The 24216-nt window shown below is 39.3% G+C and overlaps 1 protein-coding gene and 1 non-coding gene across 5 annotated transcripts in view; both read left to right on the forward strand.

The window, feature by feature from the left end:
• Myo5a (myosin VA) overlaps positions 1–24216 on the forward strand; it is a 166059-nt gene that overhangs the window by 71591 nt on the left and 70252 nt on the right. For all 4 annotated transcript variants that reach the window (XM_021261008.2, XM_004835382.4, XM_021261038.2 and 1 more), the window contains exons 7-12: positions 2085–2166; positions 2882–2989; positions 4653–4759; positions 19007–19272; positions 20045–20126; positions 23231–23371. In XM_021261008.2, coding sequence (XP_021116667.1) covers positions 2085–2166; positions 2882–2989; positions 4653–4759; positions 19007–19272; positions 20045–20126; positions 23231–23371 — 786 coding nt within the window. The remainder of the gene's footprint in view (positions 1–2084; positions 2167–2881; positions 2990–4652; positions 4760–19006; positions 19273–20044; positions 20127–23230; positions 23372–24216) is intronic.
• Positions 9974–10081, forward strand: LOC147830530 (U6 spliceosomal RNA). Its single transcript, XR_015439480.1, has one exon. It is a non-coding gene; the product is annotated as a U6 spliceosomal RNA (small nuclear RNA).

A 24216-nucleotide genomic window follows, 5' to 3' on the forward strand; every position in this document is an offset into this window, starting at 1 on the left:
GGCCTTTTTCACTGTATTAGTTCTTCCTACCCAGGAACAGGGGATGTCTTTCCATTTTCTTATATCCTCTTTGATCTCTTTTTTTCAGAATGCTGTAGTCCTCAATGTAGAGGTCTTTTGCTTCCTTCATTAGATTCCGAAATATTTTATTTTTTGGATGCTATTGTGAAAGGGATTGTTTCCCTAATTTCTCTCTCAGTGAGTATGTTATTTGTGTACAAGAAGGCTGTTGATTTTTGAGTGTTGACCTTGTATCAGCTGCTCTACTGAATCTGTCAACTGAGTGTAGAAGTCTTTTGACAGAGTTTTTTGGGTCTTCTATGTAGAATATCATATCTTCAGCAAATAATGACAGTTTAACTTCTTCCTTTCCTATATTTATTCCTTTTATTTGTTTCTCATTTCTAATTGCTGTGGCTAATGTTTCCAGAACTATATTGAACAGGAGTGGTGATAGTGGACATCCTTGTCTTGTTCCTGATTTTAGCATGAAGGTTTTCAGGTTTGACTATTTAGCATTATGTTGGGTATTGGTTTTTCATAGATAGCCTTAATCAGGTTAAGATAAAGACCTTCTATTCCAATTTTTTTGTAGGGTTTTTATCATGAATGGGTGTTGGATTTTATTGAATGCTTTTTCTGCATCTATTGAGATGATCATATGGTTTTTGTCCTTGACTCTGTTAATATAGTATATTACATTTATTGATTTACATATGTTGGACCATCCTTGCATTCCTGGTATAAATCTGCCTTGGTCAGTGTGTATGATCTTCTTGATGGCCCTCCGTATTCTGTTTGCCAGTATCTTATTGAGAATTTTTGCATCTGTGTTCATTAGGGAGTTTGACCTGTAGTTGTTTATTTTTGGTTGGGTCTTTCTCTGGTTTTGGAATAAAAGTAACATTTGGTTCCAGGAATGAATTTGGAAGTATTGCTTCCCTTTCAATTTCATTGAAAAGTTTAAAGAGTAGTGGCAATAGTTCTTCTCTAAATGTTTTGTAGAATTCAGCAGTGAAGCCATCAGGACCTGGGCTTTTCTTTGTTGGTAGATTTCTTTTTTGGTAGATTTTTAATTATGTTTTCAATTTCACTGATTGTAATTGGGATGTTTAGAATTTTTATATCTTCATTCAACTTTCGTAATTCATATGTATCTAGAAATCTGTCCATTTCTTCTGTGTTTTCCATTTTATTAGAGTACAGGTTCTCGAAGTAGGTATTGATGATCCTCTGGATTTCTGTTGGATCTGTTGTGACTTCACCTTTTTCATTCCTAATTGCATGGATTTGAGCCTTTTCTTTCCTTTTTTTGATAAGGTTGACTAAGGTTTTATCAGTTTTATTTATTCTTTCGAAAAACCAACTCTTTGATTCGTTGATTTTTTTTGTATCACTCTCTTAGTCTCCATTGCATTGATTTCTGCTCTGATCTTTATAATTTCCTCCTTTGTACAAGCTTTGGGTTTGTCCTGCTCTTCTTCTTCTAGGAGCTTGATTCGGCATTAGGTTGTTTATTTGAGCTCTCTCTGTTTTCCTATCAACCACTCTATTTGTAAAACCAGCCGCTTCTGAGCAGCCAGGCTATCCTACCATTGGATGTGGATGGCTTAGGTTTAGTGATGGTGGCTGTTTCCTACAGATGTTCATTGGAAAGAGTAAGAAGAGGTGCTGTTAGTTTAGTCTTATGTCTCCTTTTTCCCAATTGATAGGGAAAGCATGGGTTAAATCACAGTTTCTTTCCTTCTTTTTTAGAATATGATATGGTTAGTTAGAACAGTAAGGGATAATAAAGAGAGATCAGGTCTCATGTGTTGCCTAGGCTGCCTCCAAACTCCCGGGCCCCAGCGATCCTGCTGTCATAGCTTACTGAGCAGCTGCGACGACAGGTGTGTATCACCGCGCCTGGCCTGCACGTGGACTGTAGGTCCTGAGGGTTAATAGTCACACCTGAGTCTTAGGAAATTTGGGAAAGGACAGTTTATTTCAACTGAGATAATTCAGTATTAAAATTGTGTTTTAGGATAGAATCTTCTGAGGTTTAGAGTAAAATGCTGTAATTGAAAACTTTTCTTATTTCAAAGGCAGAAGAGGAGAGAAACTATCATATCTTCTATCAGCTTTGTGCCTCAGCAAAGTTACCTGAATTTAAAATGCTACGATTAGGTATGAATATGTCATTAGATTTTTTTTTTTTGGTACTGGGCATCGAACTCAGGACCTCACGCTTGCCAAGCAGGTGCTGTGCCAGTGGGGTACATCCCTGGCTGTCTTTAGATTTATTGTGCTGTATTGTTTTCTGTTAATTTTTGAGTTTCTACATTTAGTTGCTAAAAAGGAGCTTATCTAACTCTGAAATACTTATGGGTAAATGGTTAAGACATCTGCAGTTGGCTTCCAGGCAGCCAGCAGTGGAGAAGGAGGGAGTAGGGGTTGCTGTGTCCCTGGACAGGACTGGCCAGGCTGATGCTGGTTTGGATGGCTGATGAGTATGTGGGGATTCATCACACTGCTCTCTACTTTTGTGTATGTTTTAAATTTGCCCTAGTTGAAAAAAGAACATTTTAAAGGAGTTACTGGATGGAGGCTGTAGGGTTTCTGATCAAGAGAGTAGCATGGGAGGACATTGTCCTGCCATATAGTTTGGAATTAAACCTTTAGGAAAGGACTGTTCATTTCACCATTTAAGATAAATGTAAATATTTTTCTTCATTGTTCAGTTGAGTTTTGTATTAAAATATAATTGGCAGTTAAACTGAAGACACTATGTGTTAGACACTGTATTCTGTATACTCTATACACTGTGTACTCCAGAGTGGTCCTAAGGGCAGAAGTCAGAGCTGCTTTGTGGACTGCAAGCCTTTATCTTGCTTCATTCCAGGAGCTGCAGATCGCTTCCATTACGCCAAGCAGGGGGGCAGCCCTGTGATCGAGGGCGTGGACGATGCCAAGGAGATGGTACACACCAGGCAGGCCTGCTCGCTGCTGGGTAGGTGACTGCTCGAGCTCTGAGCAGGAGCCACACCAGCCTTGTGTGCAGCACTGGCGTGGTTGTGTGGTCAGTGGTGTTGGCGGGAGAGGCGCGTGGGCAGGAGGTTTCTTTGGGGGCAATGGATAGTGCTAAAATTAGAGTGTGGTAGTGTTCATACAACTTCGTAAATTTATAATTTAATTACAAACTTAAAATGGATGAATTTTATGCAAATTATGCCTTAATAAAGCCATTTTTAGAAACATATTCGAGGCATCAAGGAGTAACTCTGGAGAGAGACAGTAATTCTTTGCTCAAAATTTTACTAAAATCTAGAACCTAAAGCTAAATGAAATGGTTTCTTCTGTAAGCTCACATTTTGTGGGAGGCTTTGGTTTTCATTTGGGGGCTCTTTTGTGGCTAGGAAATGTGAGGAGCTGACATGGTGACAAACACTGTGTTAACACCCAGTTCATTGCACCATGTGGAGACAGCTCAGATGTTACTATCTCGGTGTCAGGTCTGCATGTGACTAAATTAATCTTTAGAGTTTCAGTCTACAAGCTTTAGAGGTGAATTATTTTTTGTTAAAACTGCAGATTGTTAACTCAAAAATTGTATGTTGGTATTTTGAGGAGAACCCTCAAGTAAGTTAATTTATAAGCACTGCTAATCACAGTGTGGTCCAGAATCACAGTGGAACTTGCTAGAAATGCAGAATATCATACCCAGCCTCAGACCTGCTGAATCAGAATCTACATTTTAACAAAATCTGTTGCTGATTCACATGCATATTAAACACTACTTTACTTCTAGGGATAGATTATAAATTTGAAAAAGTCGTAATGTAGGAGGACAGCAAAAGTACTATTATAAGGTCAACCCTGGATTACCCTGTATTTAATTACGTATTTGGAAATAGTTTTACTATTGCTACTTCCATATAATTGCATCTAATATTCTAGAAAGTCTGACCTTACTGAAAAATGAGGCCAGACCAGTAAGAGCCAAGGACTGCCCAGTGTCCCCATCCTGTCTGCTGGGGTGGACATTTCCTCATCAGGCCGGGGCACACATCAGTATGAACGCTTCTAATCTTGGGGCCCCTGTCATTTATACTTAGTCTGTAGCTAGAAGACTTTACAATCTGATTTGAAATAGCTTTATTGATCTGCAGCTTGCATTTGGAGTAGAAATAAATAGAAATGTCAGTAACACTAATTAATAACAGTTACATTCAGGGAGTGACAATGATGGTGGTGCTTACCATGTGTCACACAGTGTGCTCGGGATGCTGTGTGCATTAACTCATTTCATCTTCGCAAGTACTCAGTAAGGTGTTTACTCTTACCTGTACCTCAGGTGAGAAAACAGAAGCCTAGCAGGTGGCGCTCCCTTGCAGGTGAGAGCACATTCGCAGCAGAGGCAGGTTGAGCCCAGATGGGTCGGTCACACTGTGCAGCCCTGCCATCACCTATGATGATCAGCTGCCTTGGGGGTTCATGTCAACATGGAGAAGTGTATGGTTACCACAGCACATTTCCACGTGTGCAGCGTCTGGCGAGATTGGAGAATTAACAGTAGGGTTAAAATTAATAATGGGTTTAAAATAGCTGCTATCATTGTTTAGTTGGTATTCTGAAATTAATGAAATTATTGTTCATTTACTCTTTTGTTTCAGGAATCAGTGAATCTTATCAAATGGGAATTTTTCGAATACTTGCTGGCATCCTTCACTTGGGCAATGTTGGATTTACATCTCGAGATTCAGACAGCTGCACAATACCTGTAAGTTCAGAATAAGCTTAATGCATTGACAGCTGAATTGTGTTTTAATTTTGTTGATTCTTCCTAGAAACAATACATCTTGTGTCTCTAATGCTATCAGAGAAATAATTGTCAAAGGGAGATATACTATTCAATGATAATGCTTGAACTGAGTATAAAACATACGGATTCTAATTCCTGCTGCATGGCGATTGTGTGTGTGGTGGGAGTAGAATTTGGGTGGATGTCTTTTTTCTGTAACAGAAGTGGGAATTTCATGTAATAGATTGGTAAGTCGAGAGACAAAGGTTCATTTGGCCCATGACACAGGTATACCAAGAATTGATAATTTTACACATTCCACTGTGGAAACATAAAAGTTTAAAAGTTATTGAAGAAACTAGTAACAATGCTTGTTCCTAGAAGAACTAGATGGCTGGGAAACTGACTCAGCCTTTTTCATCTTACTGAATGTGGTCCATGCACACCTATTATCTATTAAAATGTATAGATTTTTTCTCTCCTCTCTCTCTATATTTGGGTGGATGAATAGATTGATGGATGAAGGAATTTAGTGACCATGATGTAAATGACCCCACAAGATCAGAGACTCAGAGGAGATAGAGCTATAAAGGACCCTATCAATCTGCTGCAGGCCAGATAGCCCACAACAGTACCCTATCTATGGTTTTACTTTTTGGTGGGTTCAGTTACCTATAGTCAACCTTGAACTGAAGATATAAATGGAAAATTCTAGAAATAATTCATTCAGGAATATCCCCAGGAATGTTATAGCTGGGTTGAATGGAATTTCTAGTGTTAGTTTTTTGAGGAATCTCCATAGTGGTTGTACCAGTTTACATTCCCACCAACAGTGGAGGAAGGGTTCTTTTCCCCTACATCCTTCCCAGCATTCATTGTTTTTTTATGTGAGTAACCTGAAAAATGAATGAATGAATGAACAAATGAACAAACTAAAGGAGAGATGACAGGAAACTAAAAGGTAGACTTTTGGAGATGGGAAGAGGATTAGGTTGGGGAGGAGGGAGAAGGGGTTATTGGGATTGAAAATGATCAAAATATGATAAATGTATGTGTCATTTTCCCCAAATGAACCTCACCATTCTGTATTACTAGCATGCATTAATAAAAAAAAGTGAAGAGTCAAGTTCAAAAAAGGATGCACGGATGGATGGACAGGTGGATGAATGGATGGAAAGAGGGTTGATGGATGGAAGAAAGGAAGGAAGACAATAAGTTTTAAGTTGCATGCCATTCTGAGAAGCTTGAAGAACTCTCACACTGCCCTTCTCCATCCTTCCTGGAACATGAGTCGCCCCTTCGCCCACCTTACGCATGCTGTATAGACTGCCACCTTTTATCATTTGAAGCCATCTCAGTTATCAGATTAGTTATTGAGGTATCACAGCACTTGTGGTCAGGAGCCCTTAGGTAGTAGGCATAACAGTGTGTCACAGTGGATGAATGACTTACCTCTATCTCATCATGTAGGCATTTTATGCTCTCTCATCATGAGAAGGATGAATATGGTACAATAAGACATTTTGGCTATATTGATTATTTAGTATATTTTGAGTATTACAGTATATTGTTTTGGGGTTTTTTTTGGTTTTTTTTTTTGTACCAGGGATCAAACTCAGGACCTTGCATTTGCAAGGCAGGCCGAGGAACCACTGAGCTAAATCCCCAGACCCCATAAATCTGATTTTGGTTGTTCTTCAACTTCAGTGCTTAGGAAGACCACTTGGACCCCATGGCGAAGAGCCATTATAAAGGCTATAAGACCACAGTTCAGAAGAAAGGAGTAGAATTAGTTAATCAAGAAAATACCTCCTCTTGATGCTGATGTACTGGACTATTGCAATCTGCTGACCTACAGCAGACTTGCAGCAATTGTTGACTGTAACTTCCTTGCCCACGTGGCCTTAGTTGTAAACCAGGTGTTGTGTGACCACATGGAGGAAATCGAGGCCTATTTTTTTTTTTTTTTCGGGGGCAGGTACCAGGGATCGAACTCAGGACCTTGCACTTGCGAGGCATGCAGCAGAACCACCAAACTAAATCCCCGGCCCATGATCGAGGCCTATTTAAAGGGAGTGGAGAAGGGTCAGTTACAAAATAAAATTCCTGAAGTAAATGGAAAACGAGAAATTCTCACAGACTGCAGAGCAAGAGCCCAAAGAAATTAAGATGAGGAAAGAAGAGAAAAAGAGAGAGGTAGAGGGCCTGTCCAGGAGGTATGGTCTATGTGTAATAGGAAAACCTGAAACAGAGGACAAAGCAAGTGAAGCTGAAACAATAATTGCGGAACTAATTGAAGAAAAATTTTCAAAGTTGAAGAACAAAGTAGGTCTGCAAATGAAGAAGGCACACATGGTTTCTTTAAAATTTAATGAGAAGAAAGTGACACCTAGACATACTGTTGTGACTTTTTAAAATTTCAAGGATAAAGAAAAAATTTTGCAAGTATCCAAGCAGTGAAACAGGTTACTTATAAAGGGGGAAAAGTCAGACTGACCTCAGATTTTTCTCTTACAGTTTTAACTGACAGGGGACAATGGAACAACATTTACAGAGTTTTACAGGAAAATAATTTTGAACCAAGAATTATAGACCCTCCCCAGCTAGTATGTGTATGAAGGTAGCTGGAAGACAGTCTCAGATACCAAGGGGTTAAGAAAGTGCATTGACCAAGGACTTTCTCAAAATTTTTCTGAATGATTTACTGCAGCCAGCAGAAAAATTAAATAGAATAAGGAGATAATGCAAAATAGATTTATAAACTAGATCTAAAATTTTCAGTTTATGTAGTTTGAAACTGTCAAAATGCATACCAAATAGTCAATGTAAATAACTACTGCACTATTTTATTTTTTACATGCAATATAAAGATGGATGTTGTTAAGCCAAATGTATGTTAAATAGAAGTTCTTTGTCACTGTGGCCAAAAAAGTACAGAAAAGACATTCTAAATGTTCATCTGACAAAATTGGAAAATGGTACAGTTTTAATTCCTTTAAAAAAAAACTAAGAAGTTCGTAATGTTAATACTAATAATGTAAGGAGAAAATTTCCAAAGCATTGGTTGGAGAGGAGTGGATATGTTTGAAATACTGATTGGGAAAACCAGTAATTACTGCATCAGATGATAGTTCATGTAAGTCAGTTTGTCATTAAGTTGTGGACAAAAATAGATACACTCCAGTTTTCTAGAATAGAAAACAAGGGAAAACCCAAGAAAAAGTAGCAGAAGAAAAATACCAAGGAAGTATTAAAATTTGTAAAAAAGCTATTGAGAGAAATAGATGTGAATTATACTAAACACTGGTTAAATTCCCAATTAATAAGATCTAACTGAGTAAAATAAATCAGTCTCTGATTTAGATACCTGCATTTGTGTAAAACAGAGTTTAAAAGGATTTAAAAGTAATAGAAACTCTTTAGGTCATAGAAGTGGAGAGTAACGTTTTTATTAGGCAGAAATGATGTTACAAGAACTTTCATGTGTAAGAGATTATGTGGCACTCATATGCAAAATTTTGGTTCAATTACTTCGTATGAATGGTAGTTTTACTATTATAAACTGATACAGATACATATATTTTTCAACACATTCAAAATTAGTGATTTCATATACTTAAAATTCATTGAGTAGTTCTTCAATTAAAGAGAATACATGTAGGGCTGGGGATGTAGCTCGCAGCACAGCACCTGCCTGGCAAGCACGAGGCCGAGTTCAATTCCCAGTACCAAAAAAGACAAAAAGGAAAAAGAAATTAATACCTGTAGCACCTCTTCCAAAAAAAAAAGGTATGAACCTAATATCTGCCTCTATAGATTTGTCTATTCTGGACGTATCATATACAGTGGACCCTTTGACTTATGAACTCAATTCTTTCCCGAGGGCTGGTTGCAACCCAAGTTGGTCAGTGAAGGCTCAGGCTCCTCTATACAGCCTTCAGGGTCTCTCCCCTGTATTTAGGCAGATCTCAGTGTTCTTAGAGAGACCCTGGCCCAGGATTTCTCAGTGAACCCCACACAGGAAAGGAAGCTGTCATGCTCCTTCCAGAACTCTTTAAGGGTTAAATCTGTGTCTGAGACCGAAGGAAGCACAAGCGGCTGACATTTGGGTCATACCTAAGTAACTCAAGATTTTGGTTGTAAATTAAAACTAAAATTCTGGTTGTAACCCAAGTTTGCATGTCAGGCCGGTTGTAACTCGAGGGTCCACTTTAAGTTGAATCATATAATATGTGGTCTGTCAAAGTCCATTCATTCTCTGTTTTTTGATGGTCCAGTGTGTGGGTTGTATGTGCATCCGTGCTTGTTAGTGTGTAGGTGTCCTAAACTGCTATTTTAGTTAAAGGGGTTGGGCCAGGCTCTTTCTGTTTGTGAAAGTGCTGACGTGTATCTGAAGTGAGACTTTGTGGGAGGGGATGGAAAGGAGGAAGGCAGCCAGAGTGAGGCAGGTCAGGTATGAGGGTGTTGGAGACGGAGGTTCTAATACACACTCTGACATCAGTTGGCCATGTCATTTTTGACAAGCTATGTGTTCTTTTGGATCTCATTTCCTCATTTGTCAGTTGGAGACCATGATGTTCACTCTGTCCACTCCCCAGGAATGTTATCAGATTCACCTGATTTATGTGGCAGATGTCAAAAAATGTAATGCACTACCATGGACTAGTCGAGTATTGTCAAATATCTGCTCACGCAAAGCTCATGGGAAACATTGTAGGGATGTAGGGATATTTAAGTCATCAGACATTTTAATCTATGGGTTTCCAGCCCTTTGGCTTATCAGAGCTGCATTCAGTGAAGATGAATTGTCTTGGGCCACATCTAAAATAAATAATACAGTTAATATATAGGAAACTTCCTTTGCCGGGGATGTAGCTCAGTGGTTCTGGTGCCTGCCTCAAAAGTGCAAGGTCTCGAGTTCGAACCCCAGTACCAAAAAAAAAAGAAAACTTCCTTTGTTTTTATATTTTTATTATAACATAAAACAGAGGGTGACGTAACAAAACTAGTAGGATATTGGCCTTGTTTGTGTGAAAGGAATGTTTCAGTGTCTGATGTGCTGGAATCAGTTGCAGAGCCTAGTGAGTTCTCAAGGTGCTTGTCACAGTTTGTTGTTTTTTTTTTTTTATATCTTATTTTGCTCTTCATGTGCTTTATCCTTGAAAATAGTTGTTCACAAATGTACCTGCTGCCATTCTCGCTGCAGCAGCACAGAAACTACATTTGGAATGATACAGAGAAGATCCAGCATGGCCTCTGCCAAAGGAGTCTGAAAACAAGCAGGAGCAGCTATCTAATTTCAAACAAGGTGGACTTCAAGCCAAAACTGATCAGGAGACGCAATGAAGGTCACTATATATTGGTTAAGGGAGCAATTCAACAGGAGGCAATAACAATTATAATCATATATGCAGGGAACACCAGGTTTATAAAAGATCAGATAAACATCAGTACAATTATAGTGGGGAACTTCAGTACCCCACTGTCACACATAGATCAGCTAGACAAAATATCAACAAAGAAATATCAGAGATGGACCACATCTTTGAACAAATGGTCTTAATAGATATCTACAGAGTGTTCCACCCAACAACAGAATACGCATTCTTCTCAGCAGCACATGGGCACTTCCTCCAAGGGAGAGCACATTAGCCCGTAAAACATGCTTAAGTAAATGCAAAAGAATCCATATTGTCCCATGCATATTATCATAGTGCAATGAAACTAGAAATCAGTGGCAAAAGAAGCCACAGAAATTATGGAAAAACATGGAAATTAAAGAATACACTCTTGCTTGGTGTGGTGACCCAGTCCTGTAATACCAGCACTCGAGAGGCTGAGGCAGGAGGATTGCCATGAGATTGAGGCCTGCTTGGGGGCTATAGTGAGTTCAAGGCCAGCCTGAAGTGCATAGCGAGACCCTATCTCAAAAACAACAAAAAGTACACGCTTGAATAATCATTGGATCACAGAAGAAATCAAGGAAGAAATTAGTTACTATAGTCAAACAATAATGTCAGTCTAGTGTACCAGAACCTATGGGACAGAATGAAAGCAGTTCCACAAGAGAAGTTTATAGCAGTGAAGCCCATCTCAGAAAAACAGAGGAAGCCCAAATAAATAATGATGCACCACTCAATGTCTAAAAACAAGAACATCGAAATCCAAAGCTAGCACAAGGAAGGAAATTGTAAAAATCAGAGCAAAAATTAATGAAATCGCTACTGAAAAAAATACAAAGAAATCAATGAAATGAAAAGCCTTGAAAGAAAAAATAGATAAACCCTTAGACAGTCTAACCAGCAAAAGGAAAGAAAAGACCCATATCAGTGCAATCAGAAATGAAAAAGGTAAAATCTCAACAGACTCTGCCAAAATCCAGAAGATTATTAGTAACTACTTCATAAACCTACATTTGAATAAATTGAATCTATATAGTAGTTTTGGAAGTATGGCCATCTTCACTATATTGGTTCTTCCTACCCAGGAGCAAGGGATGTCTTTCCATTTTCTTGCATCCTCTTCGATCTCTTTTTTTCAGAGTGCTGTAGTTTTCAGTGTGGAGGTCTTTTGCTTCCTTTGTTAGATTGACTCGTAGATATTTCATTTTTTTGGATGCTATTGTAAAAGGAATTGTTTCCCTAATTTCTCTCTCAGTGAGTATGTTATTTGTGTACAAGAAGGCTATTGTTTTTGGAGTGTTGACCTTATATCCAGCTACTCTACTGAATCTGTCAATTAAGTCTAGAAGTCTTCTGGCAGAGTTTTTTGGGTCTTCTATGTAAAGTATCATATCATCAGCAAATAATGACAGTTTAACTTCTTCTTTTCCTATCTTTATTCCTTTTATTTATTTCTCTTTTCTAATTGCTGTGGCTAATGTTTCCAGGACAGTATTGAAGAGGAGTGGTGATAGTGGGCATCCTTGTCTTGTTCCTGATTTTAGCGTGAAAGTTTTCAGTCTTTGACCATTTAGTATGATGTTGGCTGTTGGTTTTTCATAGATAGGCTTAATCAGGTTAAGATAAAGACCTTCTATTCCAATTTTCTGTAGGGTTGTTTTCATGAATGGGTGCTGGATTTTGTCAAATACTTTTTCTGCATCTATTGAGATAATCATATCGTTTTTGTCCTTGACTCTGTTAATATGTTATATTACATTTATTGATTTATGAATGTTGAACCATCCTTGCATCCCTGGGATAAATCTGACTTGGTCAGGGTGTATGATCTTCTTGATGGCCCTCTGTATTCTGTTTGCCACTATCTTGTTGAGGATTTTTGCATCTATGTTCATTAGGGAGATTGGCCTGTAGTTCTCTTTTTGGGTTGGGTCTTTCTCTGGTGTTGGAATCAAAGTAACACTTACTTCCAGGAATGAATTTGGAAGTATCGCTTCCCTTTCAATTTCCTTGATGAGTTTAAAGAGTAATGGCGTTAGTTCTTCTTTAAATGTCTTGTAAAATTCAGCAGTGAAGCCATCCGGACCTGGGCTTTTCTTTTTTGGTAAATATTTTATTACATTTTCAATTTTACTCATTGTAATTGGGGTGTTTAGAATTTCTATATCTTCTTCATTTAACTTTGGCAATTCGTATGCATCTAGGAATCTGCCCATTTCTTCTGTGTTTTCCATTTTATTGGAGTAGAGATTCTCAAAGTAGGTATTGATGATCCTCTGGATTTCTGTTGGATCTGTTGTGACTTCACCTTTTTCATTCTTAATTGCATGTATTTTTGCCTTCTCTTTCCTTTTTTTGATAAGGTTGGCTAAAGGTTTATCAATTTTATTTATTCTTTCAAAAAACCAACTCATGGGGCCGGGGATTTAGTTCAGTGGTTTCTCCTCCTGCTGCGCAAGTGCAAGTACCCGAGTTCGATCCCCGGTACCAAAAAAAAAAAACCAAACAACTCTTTGATTCATTAATTTTTTGTATTGTTCTCTTAGTCTCCATTGCATTGATTTCTGGCCTGATCTTTATAATTTCCTCTCTTCTACGAGCTTTAGATTCGTTATGTTCTTCTTCTTCTAGGAGCTTGAGGTTCTGCATTAGGTTATTTATCTGAGTTTTCTCTGTTTTCCTAATATGGGCATTCACTGCTATGAATTTCCCGCATAGAACTGCTTTCATTGTGTCCCACAGATTCCTATATGTTGTACTGGCATTTTCATTTACTTGTAGAAACTGTTTAATTTCTTCTTTAATTACTTCTTTGACCCATTGGTTGTTCAAGAGGGTGTTATTCAGTTTCCATGTGTTTGTTGGGGTTTTGCAGTTTCTTAGGTTATTGACCTCCAATTTTATTGCACTATGGTCTGATAATATACAGGGGGTAACTTCAATTCTTTTACTTTTACTTAGACATGTCGTATGAACTAGCATGTGGTCTATTCTGGAGAATGACCCGTGTGCAGCCGAAAAGAATGTGTATTCCGATTTTGTGGGGTGGAACGGTCTGTAACCATCTATTAAGTCCATTTGTTCAATAACTTGGTTCAGTACTAGAATTTCCATGTTAACTTTTCATCTAAATGATCTGTCTGTGTGTGATAGTGGGGTATTGAGGTCCCCCACTACAATTGTTTTAGTGTTTGTTTGGTTTTTCTTGTCTATTAATATTTGTTTCATATAGTTGGGGGCATTCGTATTTGGTGCATATATATTTAGGATTGTCATCTCTTTCTCTTGGATCATTCCCTTCACAAGGATGTAGTGACCATCTTTGTTTCTCTTAATTAGTTTTGGTTTGAAATCTACTTTGTCTGCAAATAAGATTGCTACCCCTGCTTTCTTCTGGGTTCCTGTGGCGTGGAGAACTGTTTTCCATCCTTTTACTTTCAGTCTATGAGTTTCTTTTTGAGTTAGGTGTGTTTCTTGTATACAGCATATTGCTGGATTTTGCTTCTTAATCCATTCTGCCAGTCTATTTCTTTTGATTGGTGGCTTGAGGCCATTAACATTGAGAGTTATAATTGATAGACATTGATTTATCCTTGTCATTATGTTTTACTTTTGTTGGCTCTTTTATTTCTTATTTTTTCCCCCTTTCCCTTTAGTGTCTTACCTTGCCTGGTGGCTTCCCTCTGTTGGGCCTCATGGAGTTGTGGCCTTCATTGCTTTTTTCTAGGATATTGTTTAGAATTGCTTGTAGTGCTGGTTTGGTGTTGATGAAATTTCTCAGGTGTTCTTTGTTGTGGAAGTATCTAATTTCCCCATCGATTTTGAAAAATAATTTTGCAGGATACAGCAGTCTAGGTTGGAAGTTATTTTCTTTTAGGGCTTGAAGTACTTCACTCCAGGCTCTCCTTGATTTGAGGGTTTATGTTGAGAAGTCTGCTGTGATTCTGATGGGCTTTCCTTTGTAGGTGATTTGTTTCTTTTCTCTAAGTGCTTGTAGGATTTTGTTTTTCTGTTGGGTTTCTGGGATCTTGACTATTATATGTCTAGATGTAGATTGTTTTTGATCATGGCTAGTTGGAGTTCTATATGCCTCACTTATCTGTATGTCCAATTCTCTACCTCAGTCTGGGAACTTTTCCACTATTATTTCTGTGAACAGTTTTTTTATGTCAATTGTGCTTTCTCCTGTTTTTTCATGGACTCCTATCAGTCTTATGTTATTCTTCTTTGCATTATCTAGCAGTTGTTCGATTGATTTCTTGTGGTACCTTACTATTTTTAAGAAATCTCTATTTTCATGGTCTCTAACTGCGATCCTGTCTTCTATATCTGGTATTCTATCTTCAGATTCCCGTAATCTGCTGTGGATACTTTCAGTGGAGTTTTTGATCTCCTGAATATCTGTTTGAATCTGTTTCATGGATTCCATTTCCTTCTTATGTTGGGTGATCATGGTTTCCATTTCTTTCTTATGCTGGGTATTCATGGCTTCCAGCATGTTTCTGAGCTCATCTATTTTTTTTTATCTCTTTCTGTTCTAGATCCTCTAATCATGTCTTTCACTCTGCTCACCATCTCTGTAGATATCTGGGAGATTATTTCTGCTTTGAATTTTTCTAGAGCCTCATTCATCTGTTTTGTTACTTCCTATGCTATCAGTTCAGGGTATCTAGGTGGTTGGTTATGGGACTTTTCCATCTCATTTCCCCCAGGATTTACCCTTGGTGGGGTGGAAGTCTGAGTTTGTGCCTTGCTTAAATGTCTTCTCATTTTTGTTTTTGGTACTGTCCTTGGTTTAACTCCTGGGTTGATAGTTTGAAATTGCTTATTGTAGGTATCTTTGTTGCTTGTAATTAGAACCCTTATGGAATGATTGCTTCTCAGAGGTGTCTTCCAGATATAGCTGGTCTTTAAGTTTTGAGTCTCTAATGACTCTGAGGCCATCTCATTTTCCTTATACTAGGAAGGTTCATTGACTAGATCAATAACAACACCTTAGCCCAAGTGATACAATCAGCAACACCACTGCATCAAGTACATCTTCTAAAATGACATTTTGTGGTAGTTATTAATCTATCATCTTTAGCTGTGTGAATTAAATCAAGATTGAGGACCAACCCAACATATAGTGAATAAACTTTTCAATATAACAACTGTACCCTTTGGGATGGGGAGTTAGAAGGGGTTGAGGAGGGAGGGATAGCTGGGAAGAAGAATAGGGGAAGGTTAGCAGTGTGGTCAGAGGACACAGGTGAGAGGAAAAAAGAGAATACTAGGAAAATAAAGAAGAACTCCAACTGAGGACCAAAACAGGGACAAAAATGGAAGATGAACAATGTGGGAGAGCAAGAGAATGAGTGTAAGAGAGAGAGAAAGGAAAGTGAAAAGAAAGAAGAAAAGAAAAAAGGAGAGAAAAACAAATACTTGCAAAGAGTAAGAAAAAAATTAAAGATAAGAGGAGCAAAGGAAAAAGAAAAGAGAAAAAAAACAAGCTAATAATACTAATTTTGGGAATAAAAAATAACAGTGAAGATGAAGGGCCTCTTTCAGGGTATGTCTCTGCTGTCACAATAGACAACGTGGGCAGCAGCGTGCAGATGTAAGTCAGTGAGTCTCAGCAAGCTAGTTGCAGACCCGTGAGATTCAGGCAGATTTCTGGCTACAAGTCCCAAGTTGAGCTCCCTGTCCTCCTGAAGGGTTGAACTCTGCAGAGCTGTATTGCAGGTTTCAGCTGCCCTTCCCCTGAAGATAGTCCCAGCCCTGATGGGAGGTGAAGATGACTCCAACTTACCCAGTACAGTGGTCTGGTGGTCCGGTGTCCTGTGCATCTTTGTAGTGTGGAACCAGGTGGCTTTACAGAGAATGAGGCCAGAGTGGTGGTGGCTGGGGTGTCCAGTGGATTGCTGCCGGGGCACAGGATGATTCGGCGCGTTCCACGCAACTTGCTACCTTGGTACAGCGTCCGCAGACCTGCCTGTCTGCAGTGGGCTCCCAACATCCATTCTTGATAAAAAGCCTGAAAAAAATTGTGATAGAAGGACCTTATCTCAATCTGATAAAAGCCATTTATGACCAACCTACTGACAAGGTCATATTAAATGGGGGAAAACTGATTTCCCTCTAAAATTGTGGAAGAAGACAAGGATGTCCACTATCATCCCCTCTGATATAGTACTTGAAACATTAGCCAGAGCAATCAGGCAAGAGAAAGAAATAACTTCATATTTACACCATTACCGTCATCTTCTGTTATTTTTTATCTGCCATTGCCAACATGCCGCCAGTAGCTATATCCAACACATTGACCAAGGCCACAAAAAAATCTTTCATGTAATTATTACTGCTTCCCACAAATCGGGAGATTTAGTTGTGTCTTTTAATAGCACCAAAGAAGCCATTTCTTCAGTGACACTGTGTTATCAGTCACTCTAATAAAAATGACATGTGGAGCCACATTTGTAGCATTAAACACTTTTATCTTTCATTGATCACCAAAGCTTAACATTTGAAATTAGCACCCCTACTCCCCAAATCTCTCATTTTGCCTGCTTATAATCTGGTGAGACAAACTGATTTTAGAAAAATCCAGGTTTTTATCAAGACAAGTTATATCTGTCACATTTTCCATACATTGTTGGGGGGGTTGTTTTTTGGGGGGGGTGTTTTGGTACCAGGGATCGAACTTGGGACCTTGTGCTTGCAATCCCTGGCCCTTTCCATACATTGTTTAATAGACTCACCATCAGTAATGGTTTTGATTTCTTTTGTAGTCTTTGCTACCACATAACTCGCTTTTATCAGAGTATTGAGTTGTAATTAAAATTTTTTTCATAGAGATGACTGGGTTTTTTTTAGTTATACTATTTTGTCTTTAGGAAACATTCCTTGATATGCATCATTTGGCAGTATGTTTTTGCATATAACATTCTTTTTACATTATAATCTTTGAAAACTGACAGGCTTGCCCTACAAATTGAGCATAGTGCCTTATTTGTCTTGACAAAAAGTATTTATCTGTCCATTTTTTGTTGAACACTTTCTTCCACAGCTGTTTTCTTTTTTCGGGTACTGCTTTCTTTTGACAACCTTTTCTTTTAGTATTAGTGATGTTGTATATGTAGTTATATGTAGTTAGCAATATCATAAACAAAAAACTATTTGATACATTTTTGTACTTATACCAGGCTGCTAAAAACTATTGTAATTTACTAAGTTTTTAAATGAAGGGCCAGGCATTTAGCTCAGTGGCACCATACCCGCCTCACAAGCGCAAGGGTCCTGAGTTTGATCCCTGGTACCAGAAAAAAAAACACGGTAAAATTTTAAAATCAAACCACCTGTTTAATCATTAAATAAGAACACCTTTTACATTTTATTAGTAGCAATGAATGCCTGTCTTTGCAGCACACACACATGGGTAGGTTGAGATTGGTAGTTGCTGTATTTACTTATCAAGTCGCAAAGCACACACAACATCTGATCCATTTTTTTGTTGTCATCTGTGTGGTACATGCTCAAGCATCTTGCAATTGAATCATGAAAAATAATGTTGGAGTCCCATAATCATGATAAAAGTTTGTGGTCTTGTGGGGCTGTATGTGGCCCATGGTCTGCAGGGTGGACCTGCCTGATGGCTCACCTGTCAAGTTTCCTGGTTAAGACCTTCAGCAGCTCCCCACTCCTGAGGATGAAGACCAGCCAGGTGCCTCTCCCTGTCTCTGTGGTTCATCTGACACATTTTCTCCCTCAGCCTTGACCTCTCCTCTTGACGGTTCCCTTCCTGCCACAGAAACTTTTTTCACCTACTCCCTCTCTGCTTGGAGAGCTCTCTCCTACCCCTTTCAACAAGTGACACCTCCACCCCTTCAGATCTCAGTTCCGTTTCTCAAGGTAGCTGTCTCTTGCCCCTGGGTAGAGTATAGCCTGCTCTCATGGACTCCTAGCCCAGTGTCCTTCTTTGTGGTATCTTACATTTTAGGGGGCAAATTGTTTCCCCAATAGACTGTGAACTCTAGGTGGGGAATGACCAGGTCTTTTTTTGTTTGTTGGCATGCAGTGGACATTCAGTGAATATTTTTTGACTTTCAGAATGAATGAATTCATGTATCCTAAGAGATATACAAATATATCCTTAAAGAGTCAAAAGAGGTGGCTGGGGATTTAGCTCAGTGGTTCCACCGCCTGTCTTGCAAGCTAAGGACCCAAGTTCGATCCCCGGTACCAAAACAAGAAAAAAAAAAAAAACTTTAGCTGTGGAATTTTATGGGCCGGGGATTTAGCTCAGTGGTTCTGTCGCCTGCCTCGCAAGCGCAAGGTCCCGAGTTCGATCTCCGGTACCAAAAAAAAAAAAAAAAAAGGAGTCTATTGTTGGGCTGGGGATTTAGCTCAGTGGTTTCGCTGCCTGCTATGCAAGCGCAAGGACCCAAGTTTGATCCCCGTACCAAAAAAAACCCCAAAAACCAAAGAGTCAAAAGAGGCAATTTTTTAAAATGAATCCTAAAAAAAAATAAATAAATAAAAATGAACCCTAAGGGCCGGGAATTTAGCTCAGGGGTTCTGCCTCTTTCCTCACAAGCATAGGGACCTGAGTTGGATCCCCGGTACCCAAAAAAAAAAAAAAATGAACCCTAAAAGAGATGGCAGAGTGCTACCTAGACTAGGGTTAGATGGCTGTTGTGATTGTCATTGTTGATCAGGTTTGAGTGATCTCAATATTTCAACAAAGAAATTGCTGAGTTTTATTTGTTACCTCTTTGTTAACATTTCCAGGAAAGTCTTCTTTGATCTCCCTGGCCATAGGAGATAATCTATTCTCTTTCGACAGCCCAAGCACGAACCTCTCAGCATCTTTTGTGACCTCATGGGTGTGGACTATGAGGAAATGTGCCACTGGCTTTGCCATCGAAAGCTGGCCACTGCCACAGAGACGTACATTAAGCCTATCTCCAAGCTGCAGGCCACAAATGCCCGAGATGCATTGGCCAAGCACATCTATGCCAAGCTCTTCAACTGGATTGTAGATCATGTCAATCAGGCTCTGCATTCTGCTGTCAAGCAGCACTCTTTCATTGGTGTGCTTGACATCTATGGGTAAGTACATTTTGCTTGTCTTACTGGTTACGAGCAGCATTTCCTCATACAGAATATTAGGAACTCTGTGTTGATATTTAATTTTGTCTCCTGCTGGTGAGGAGAGGGACAGTTCAGGAGTACCTTGATGATGGTGATATAATTGCTTGTTGCTTAAAATTTAAAACCAAATATATATCTCAAGTCCAGAGCTAATTTACTAAGCTAGTGGGTAGAATTAATTGATTGTCAAATTTTTACTTAGCGAGTTATCACTGAATTTCTAGAAATCTAATTTTGCTTGCTAGTTTGCCTTCTCTGGATGCCCTTCTTTAATTGTAAAGCCTTCCTATATATTATGTTTGTTTGATCCTCCTTTTTGGTTCTCTGCTTCAGTTCTCTAAAGAACTCATGGTAGCTCTATTTCTATGTCCTTCTATGTGTATATAATCCTGTGAGTCTGTAAATTGAGAAGAGCAATAGCTTTATTTAAGTATTGTTGTTCCCCACTTCAGGATGAAATAAACCCCAAAACTCTTAGTGTCAAATAATAAAAAAGGGAAAAAAAACCTGAACAACAACAACAAAAATTTCATAGTGTTCAATGTCTCTGCATGTGAGGCCTTTTTAAAAACTCTGCATCTTGGCTGATTATCATCTTCTGGATACAGATTTCATGTTTTTGACTTAGAAACCTTTATCCCATTTTTTTCTTTCTAATGTGCACATTTTGAATTTTTTAAAAAAAATTGTTTCTTTTCTCCCTTCCCCCACTTTATTTTTGGTATTACAGATTTGAAACATTTGAAATAAATAGTTTTGAACAGTTTTGCATAAATTATGCAAATGAAAAACTACAGCAACAGTTCAACATGGTAAGAATTTTCTTCCTTGAATAATATTCTGCTATAAATTATTCTCTCGAATTCCTAGTCTTTGTTTAAAGCCTAGTCCCTGAAACGATGCCCTGAAATACAATTATCATAATGAGATTTAGAATAGCTAAACTGCTAAGAAATTGATGATTAATATATGATGCAACATTAGAAAAATGTTTGACGGTCCAGGTGGAGTTCAAGGCCATCCCTCATCTGAGAATAATGAGAATTTGGGGCAAATGAGTTGAGAGAGACTGAACTATGTTAGGTGGTAACACAGGTAGAATGAAGCTGCAAGCCTAGGGTTCCCTTCCTGTGTGGGTCTGAAATGGCCTGGCTGTGGAGTTACGACCGCCTAAACCCTTGCTTGCTGTGTAAGCAGGATAACAGAGCTAAACCTCAGAACCTTGCGTATTCTTTCTTCCACTAGTCTATCATTTACTGTGTCAGTAGCAATGGGAGTTATTTTGCGGAAAAATACCTAAGATGATTAACAGTTTTTGCCTCTAGGGAGTGATACAGGATTGGGAAGGAAAGGGACTAAAGTTATAAAAACCTTTTGAAACATTTGATTTTTTAAAAAATTGCACATACTTTGGGCCTGGGATTTAGTTCAGTGGTTCCGGCACCTGCCTTGCAAGCACAAGATCCCAAGTTTGATCCCTGGTGCCAAAAAAGAAAAAGAAACAAAAATTGCACATACTTTGATAAAAATTTGAGTCATCTTTAGAGAGTAAACTGCTTAGCACAGTAAAGTGATGTAGCGATGATCTTAAAAACCTTAGGCTCCTGACTATTTCCATAATAATATGATTGGTGTATTTTTCATCTCTGTGTAAAAAATATTAATAAAAACCTATCAGAAACCAAATTGAGCGCTCCCATTTCTCAAGGTGTTTCTGAATTTGTTATTATTGTAATCAGTGGCTTCCTAAGATGACTGGAAATCTAAGGAGCCAATGCTAGCAGCATGAGGACCTGGCCAGTTTGTCACTCTCTGGAGCCCCACGTCTCTGTGTGTGTTTCTCTTGCTCTTGTTTCTCTTTCCCGCTTTCTGTCTTCATCTCCCTGTTTCTCCTTCCCTCTCTTCACACATCTCCCTGTACTGCATCTCAACTTCTCTCTGCACAATAGCTCCACTCCTGCTCACTGTCAGACAGTGGATTCTTTCCTTCTGGTCTGCATGTGTTTTTTCTACCTCTGTCTGCTTCCTCGCTCACTTCAAACATCCAGTGAAGCCAGCAGAGCAGTGCTTGGAATGCTCCTCCTGTCCACTTAACTTGCACAGCTCCTGCTCCTCTTGATTTCTTGCAGCTTTAGCTCCTGGTGCTAGTTGCCTAATTATTTCCTTGTTTTCTGACTCAGAGAGGGAGCGAGCAAACCTGGTTAACTCCACTCATGTTTTCATCAGAGACTACCAACAGTGGAGTGCCCCATGTCCATGGCTGGTTTAGTGAGCTGATACTGTCTGAGCTCATGGTGGAGACCCTGGCTGCAGAGGGCTGCTCCCTGGGCTTTGCTCCCTGGGCTGGCACTGTAGGTGGTGCAGTTGGCATCTGAACACTTATTGGCATGCCACTGTTTGAAGGCATTGCTGTGTTGCCACACTGAACCTCATGCCCACGTTCTTTAACAAGCGAGACTCTCATGGATTTTCCCAAATGAGATGTAAAGCCGTGTATGAGAAAAAAGCTCTATTTAAAGTCTAGAGCAGGGCTTCTGGTACAAGTGTGCAGACTGCACATAAATCAATGAAATTTTTAAAAACACAGAGCTCATTATTTTGGAAGATGTTGGTACCATCACTTAGGGCATCGTGCTAACAAATGGTGCCCTATTTTCCTTCTCATTAATCAAAAGAACAAGCAGTTTACTAATTGGCCTGACAAATATTCATATGTGACCAGGTTTTTGACTAAGGCCTGTTGCAGCTGGTTAGACTGTACATGCTGTGAATGAGTGCAGGGGGATATTGCAGTAAGTACAGAATCAGGTGGGGAGCAGGAGGAGAGAATACATGAGAAATCTCACCTGAGTTTCACAGGGCTTGGGTCTTAGAAACCAAAGACAGGCCTTCCTAGAAACAGGGCATCTGGGAGAACCAAAAGAGATGAGAGAAGTGAGAAAGAAACCCCTGGGGAATGTGTGTGGCCATCAGCAAGGCAGAGCCGAGAAGCTTGGTATCTGCTGTGTGGGCCAGGCCTGTGGCCCGAAGCCTGAGCTGAGACAGTGTCTGGGCTGGCTGTACCCCAGGCCACCCTGTGTCCCAGTGAGTGAGGGCTCCTCTCTCAGAGCTCACCTTGTTCTCCTTTGTAGTGTTGTTATTTGTAGTTGCATTCTCTGTGATTTGATTTCTAGCTGCTTCTCCCACTAGTCTCCCCCTCCACAAGGCCAGTGTCCACTGTGTTGTCAACCATATGCAGTGGCTGACACGTGGCATGAGGTCTACACTGACAAGAGGCAGCGGTGTACATGGCGACTGAAGCTATTGGCAGAAATAGCAGCAGTAGGGCTTGTAGCTGCTTGCAGTGTTGGATGCAGAATCCAGCAAAGTGAGCGGAGATTCTGTGACTGAGGAGAACAATGAAGACAGATACAGAAGACCAGCCATCCTCTAATTCTAGGCATGTGTACATCAGCAGCACTGGCACCTATGAGCAGGACTCTCTTGTGCTGCAGACATTGCCCGCTCTGTCCGGTGGTCTGGAGGACATCGTTCTGTGGCTGCCCAGGGCCCCTAAGGCACACTGGGTCACCTGCTGTTAGCAAGTCTCACCAGTAATTTAAAAAGCCACAGGTACATAGCACAGTTTTAGAATAACCGTAATCACAAAGGCTGCTGCATTACCAGCTATTTAAAGCATTTAGAGCATACCTAGATTTTCTCGTTCACCAGAAATCCTGTGTAGTGAGGCTTCACTGTGCGGTTATGTTTGCCTTTTCTGTGTATAACTCATGCTTCTCCCATGAGATCATTGTTGCTAGAAGCCAGAGGCTATCTCTAATTACATTGGTATTTTCTTATAGAAACTCTGTTGACCAAATTCTTTATGATAATCCAATAATGACTGCTGTTTGTTTGTTTGTTTTTTAAATTTCAGCATGTCTTCAAATTGGAACAAGAGGAATACATGAAGGAACAGATTCCATGGACACTGATAGATTTTTATGATAATCAGCCTTGTATTAATCTTATAGAATCTAAGCTGGGCATTCTAGATTTGCTGGATGAAGAATGTAAGGTAGGACTTTCTGGAGTGCTTAATGGACCAGAATAGAAGTATTAAAGTCAGAGGTGGTTAGGATGTCCAGCAGAGGTTCACTAGGACACCCCGAGAGGCCACTGTGACAACAGCTGGGGTCACTCTGACTTTCATTCTGAGGGGACCCTTGGCCTCAAGGACTCTTCCTTTACTGAAGCTGGGAGAATGTCCCTTTTTTTTTTTTGTTAGTTAATTATAAATTATGTGAGAAATCGTCATTAAATTGCTACCAGTTTTCACCACTTTTGTTCCCAATTTGCTTACGTTTAGTACTTTTGTTCAGCAAGACAATATATTTGAGGGAGTATAAGCAAGCCAGGTATGGTGGCACACATTTATAATTCTGGCTGCTTGGAAGCTTGAGGCAAGAGAATCTCAAGCTCAGGGCCAGCCTTGGAGCTCCCTAGGGTTAACCCCAGTACTACACAAAGAAAGGAAAAAGCGCAAAAGAGAAAGGCATGCACGAAATTGTTTTAAATAGCTGTAATATTTTAATTCACCAGTTATTCTTTATTACTGACATATAATGACAGGGATGCAGTTTTAGCTTTCATATGTGAAGATGTAACATGTTGGGAAAAATATTGGATTCCCAGCTTTTTACTAACTGGGTAATTTTAGACAAATAACCCATCCATTGCCTTAATCTTTTTTTAGTTTTTTATACAGTAAATTACAACTTACCACAGGTTCATCCTTCTAATCGTCTAGACTTCGCCAACATTAGGAATGGGTGTGATGAAAAGGTGCTCAGCTCACTTGAGGATTTCTAACAATGCAAAGCAAAAGTGATATCCCCTTATTTATCAAATGGGCAGGGTTAA

This window comes from Heterocephalus glaber, unplaced genomic scaffold (assembly GCF_053883595.1).
Source record: "Heterocephalus glaber isolate CG9 unplaced genomic scaffold, H.glaber_assembly_v1.0 deba00000122, whole genome shotgun sequence".
Classification (NCBI taxonomy): domain Eukaryota; kingdom Metazoa; phylum Chordata; class Mammalia; order Rodentia; family Bathyergidae; genus Heterocephalus; species Heterocephalus glaber.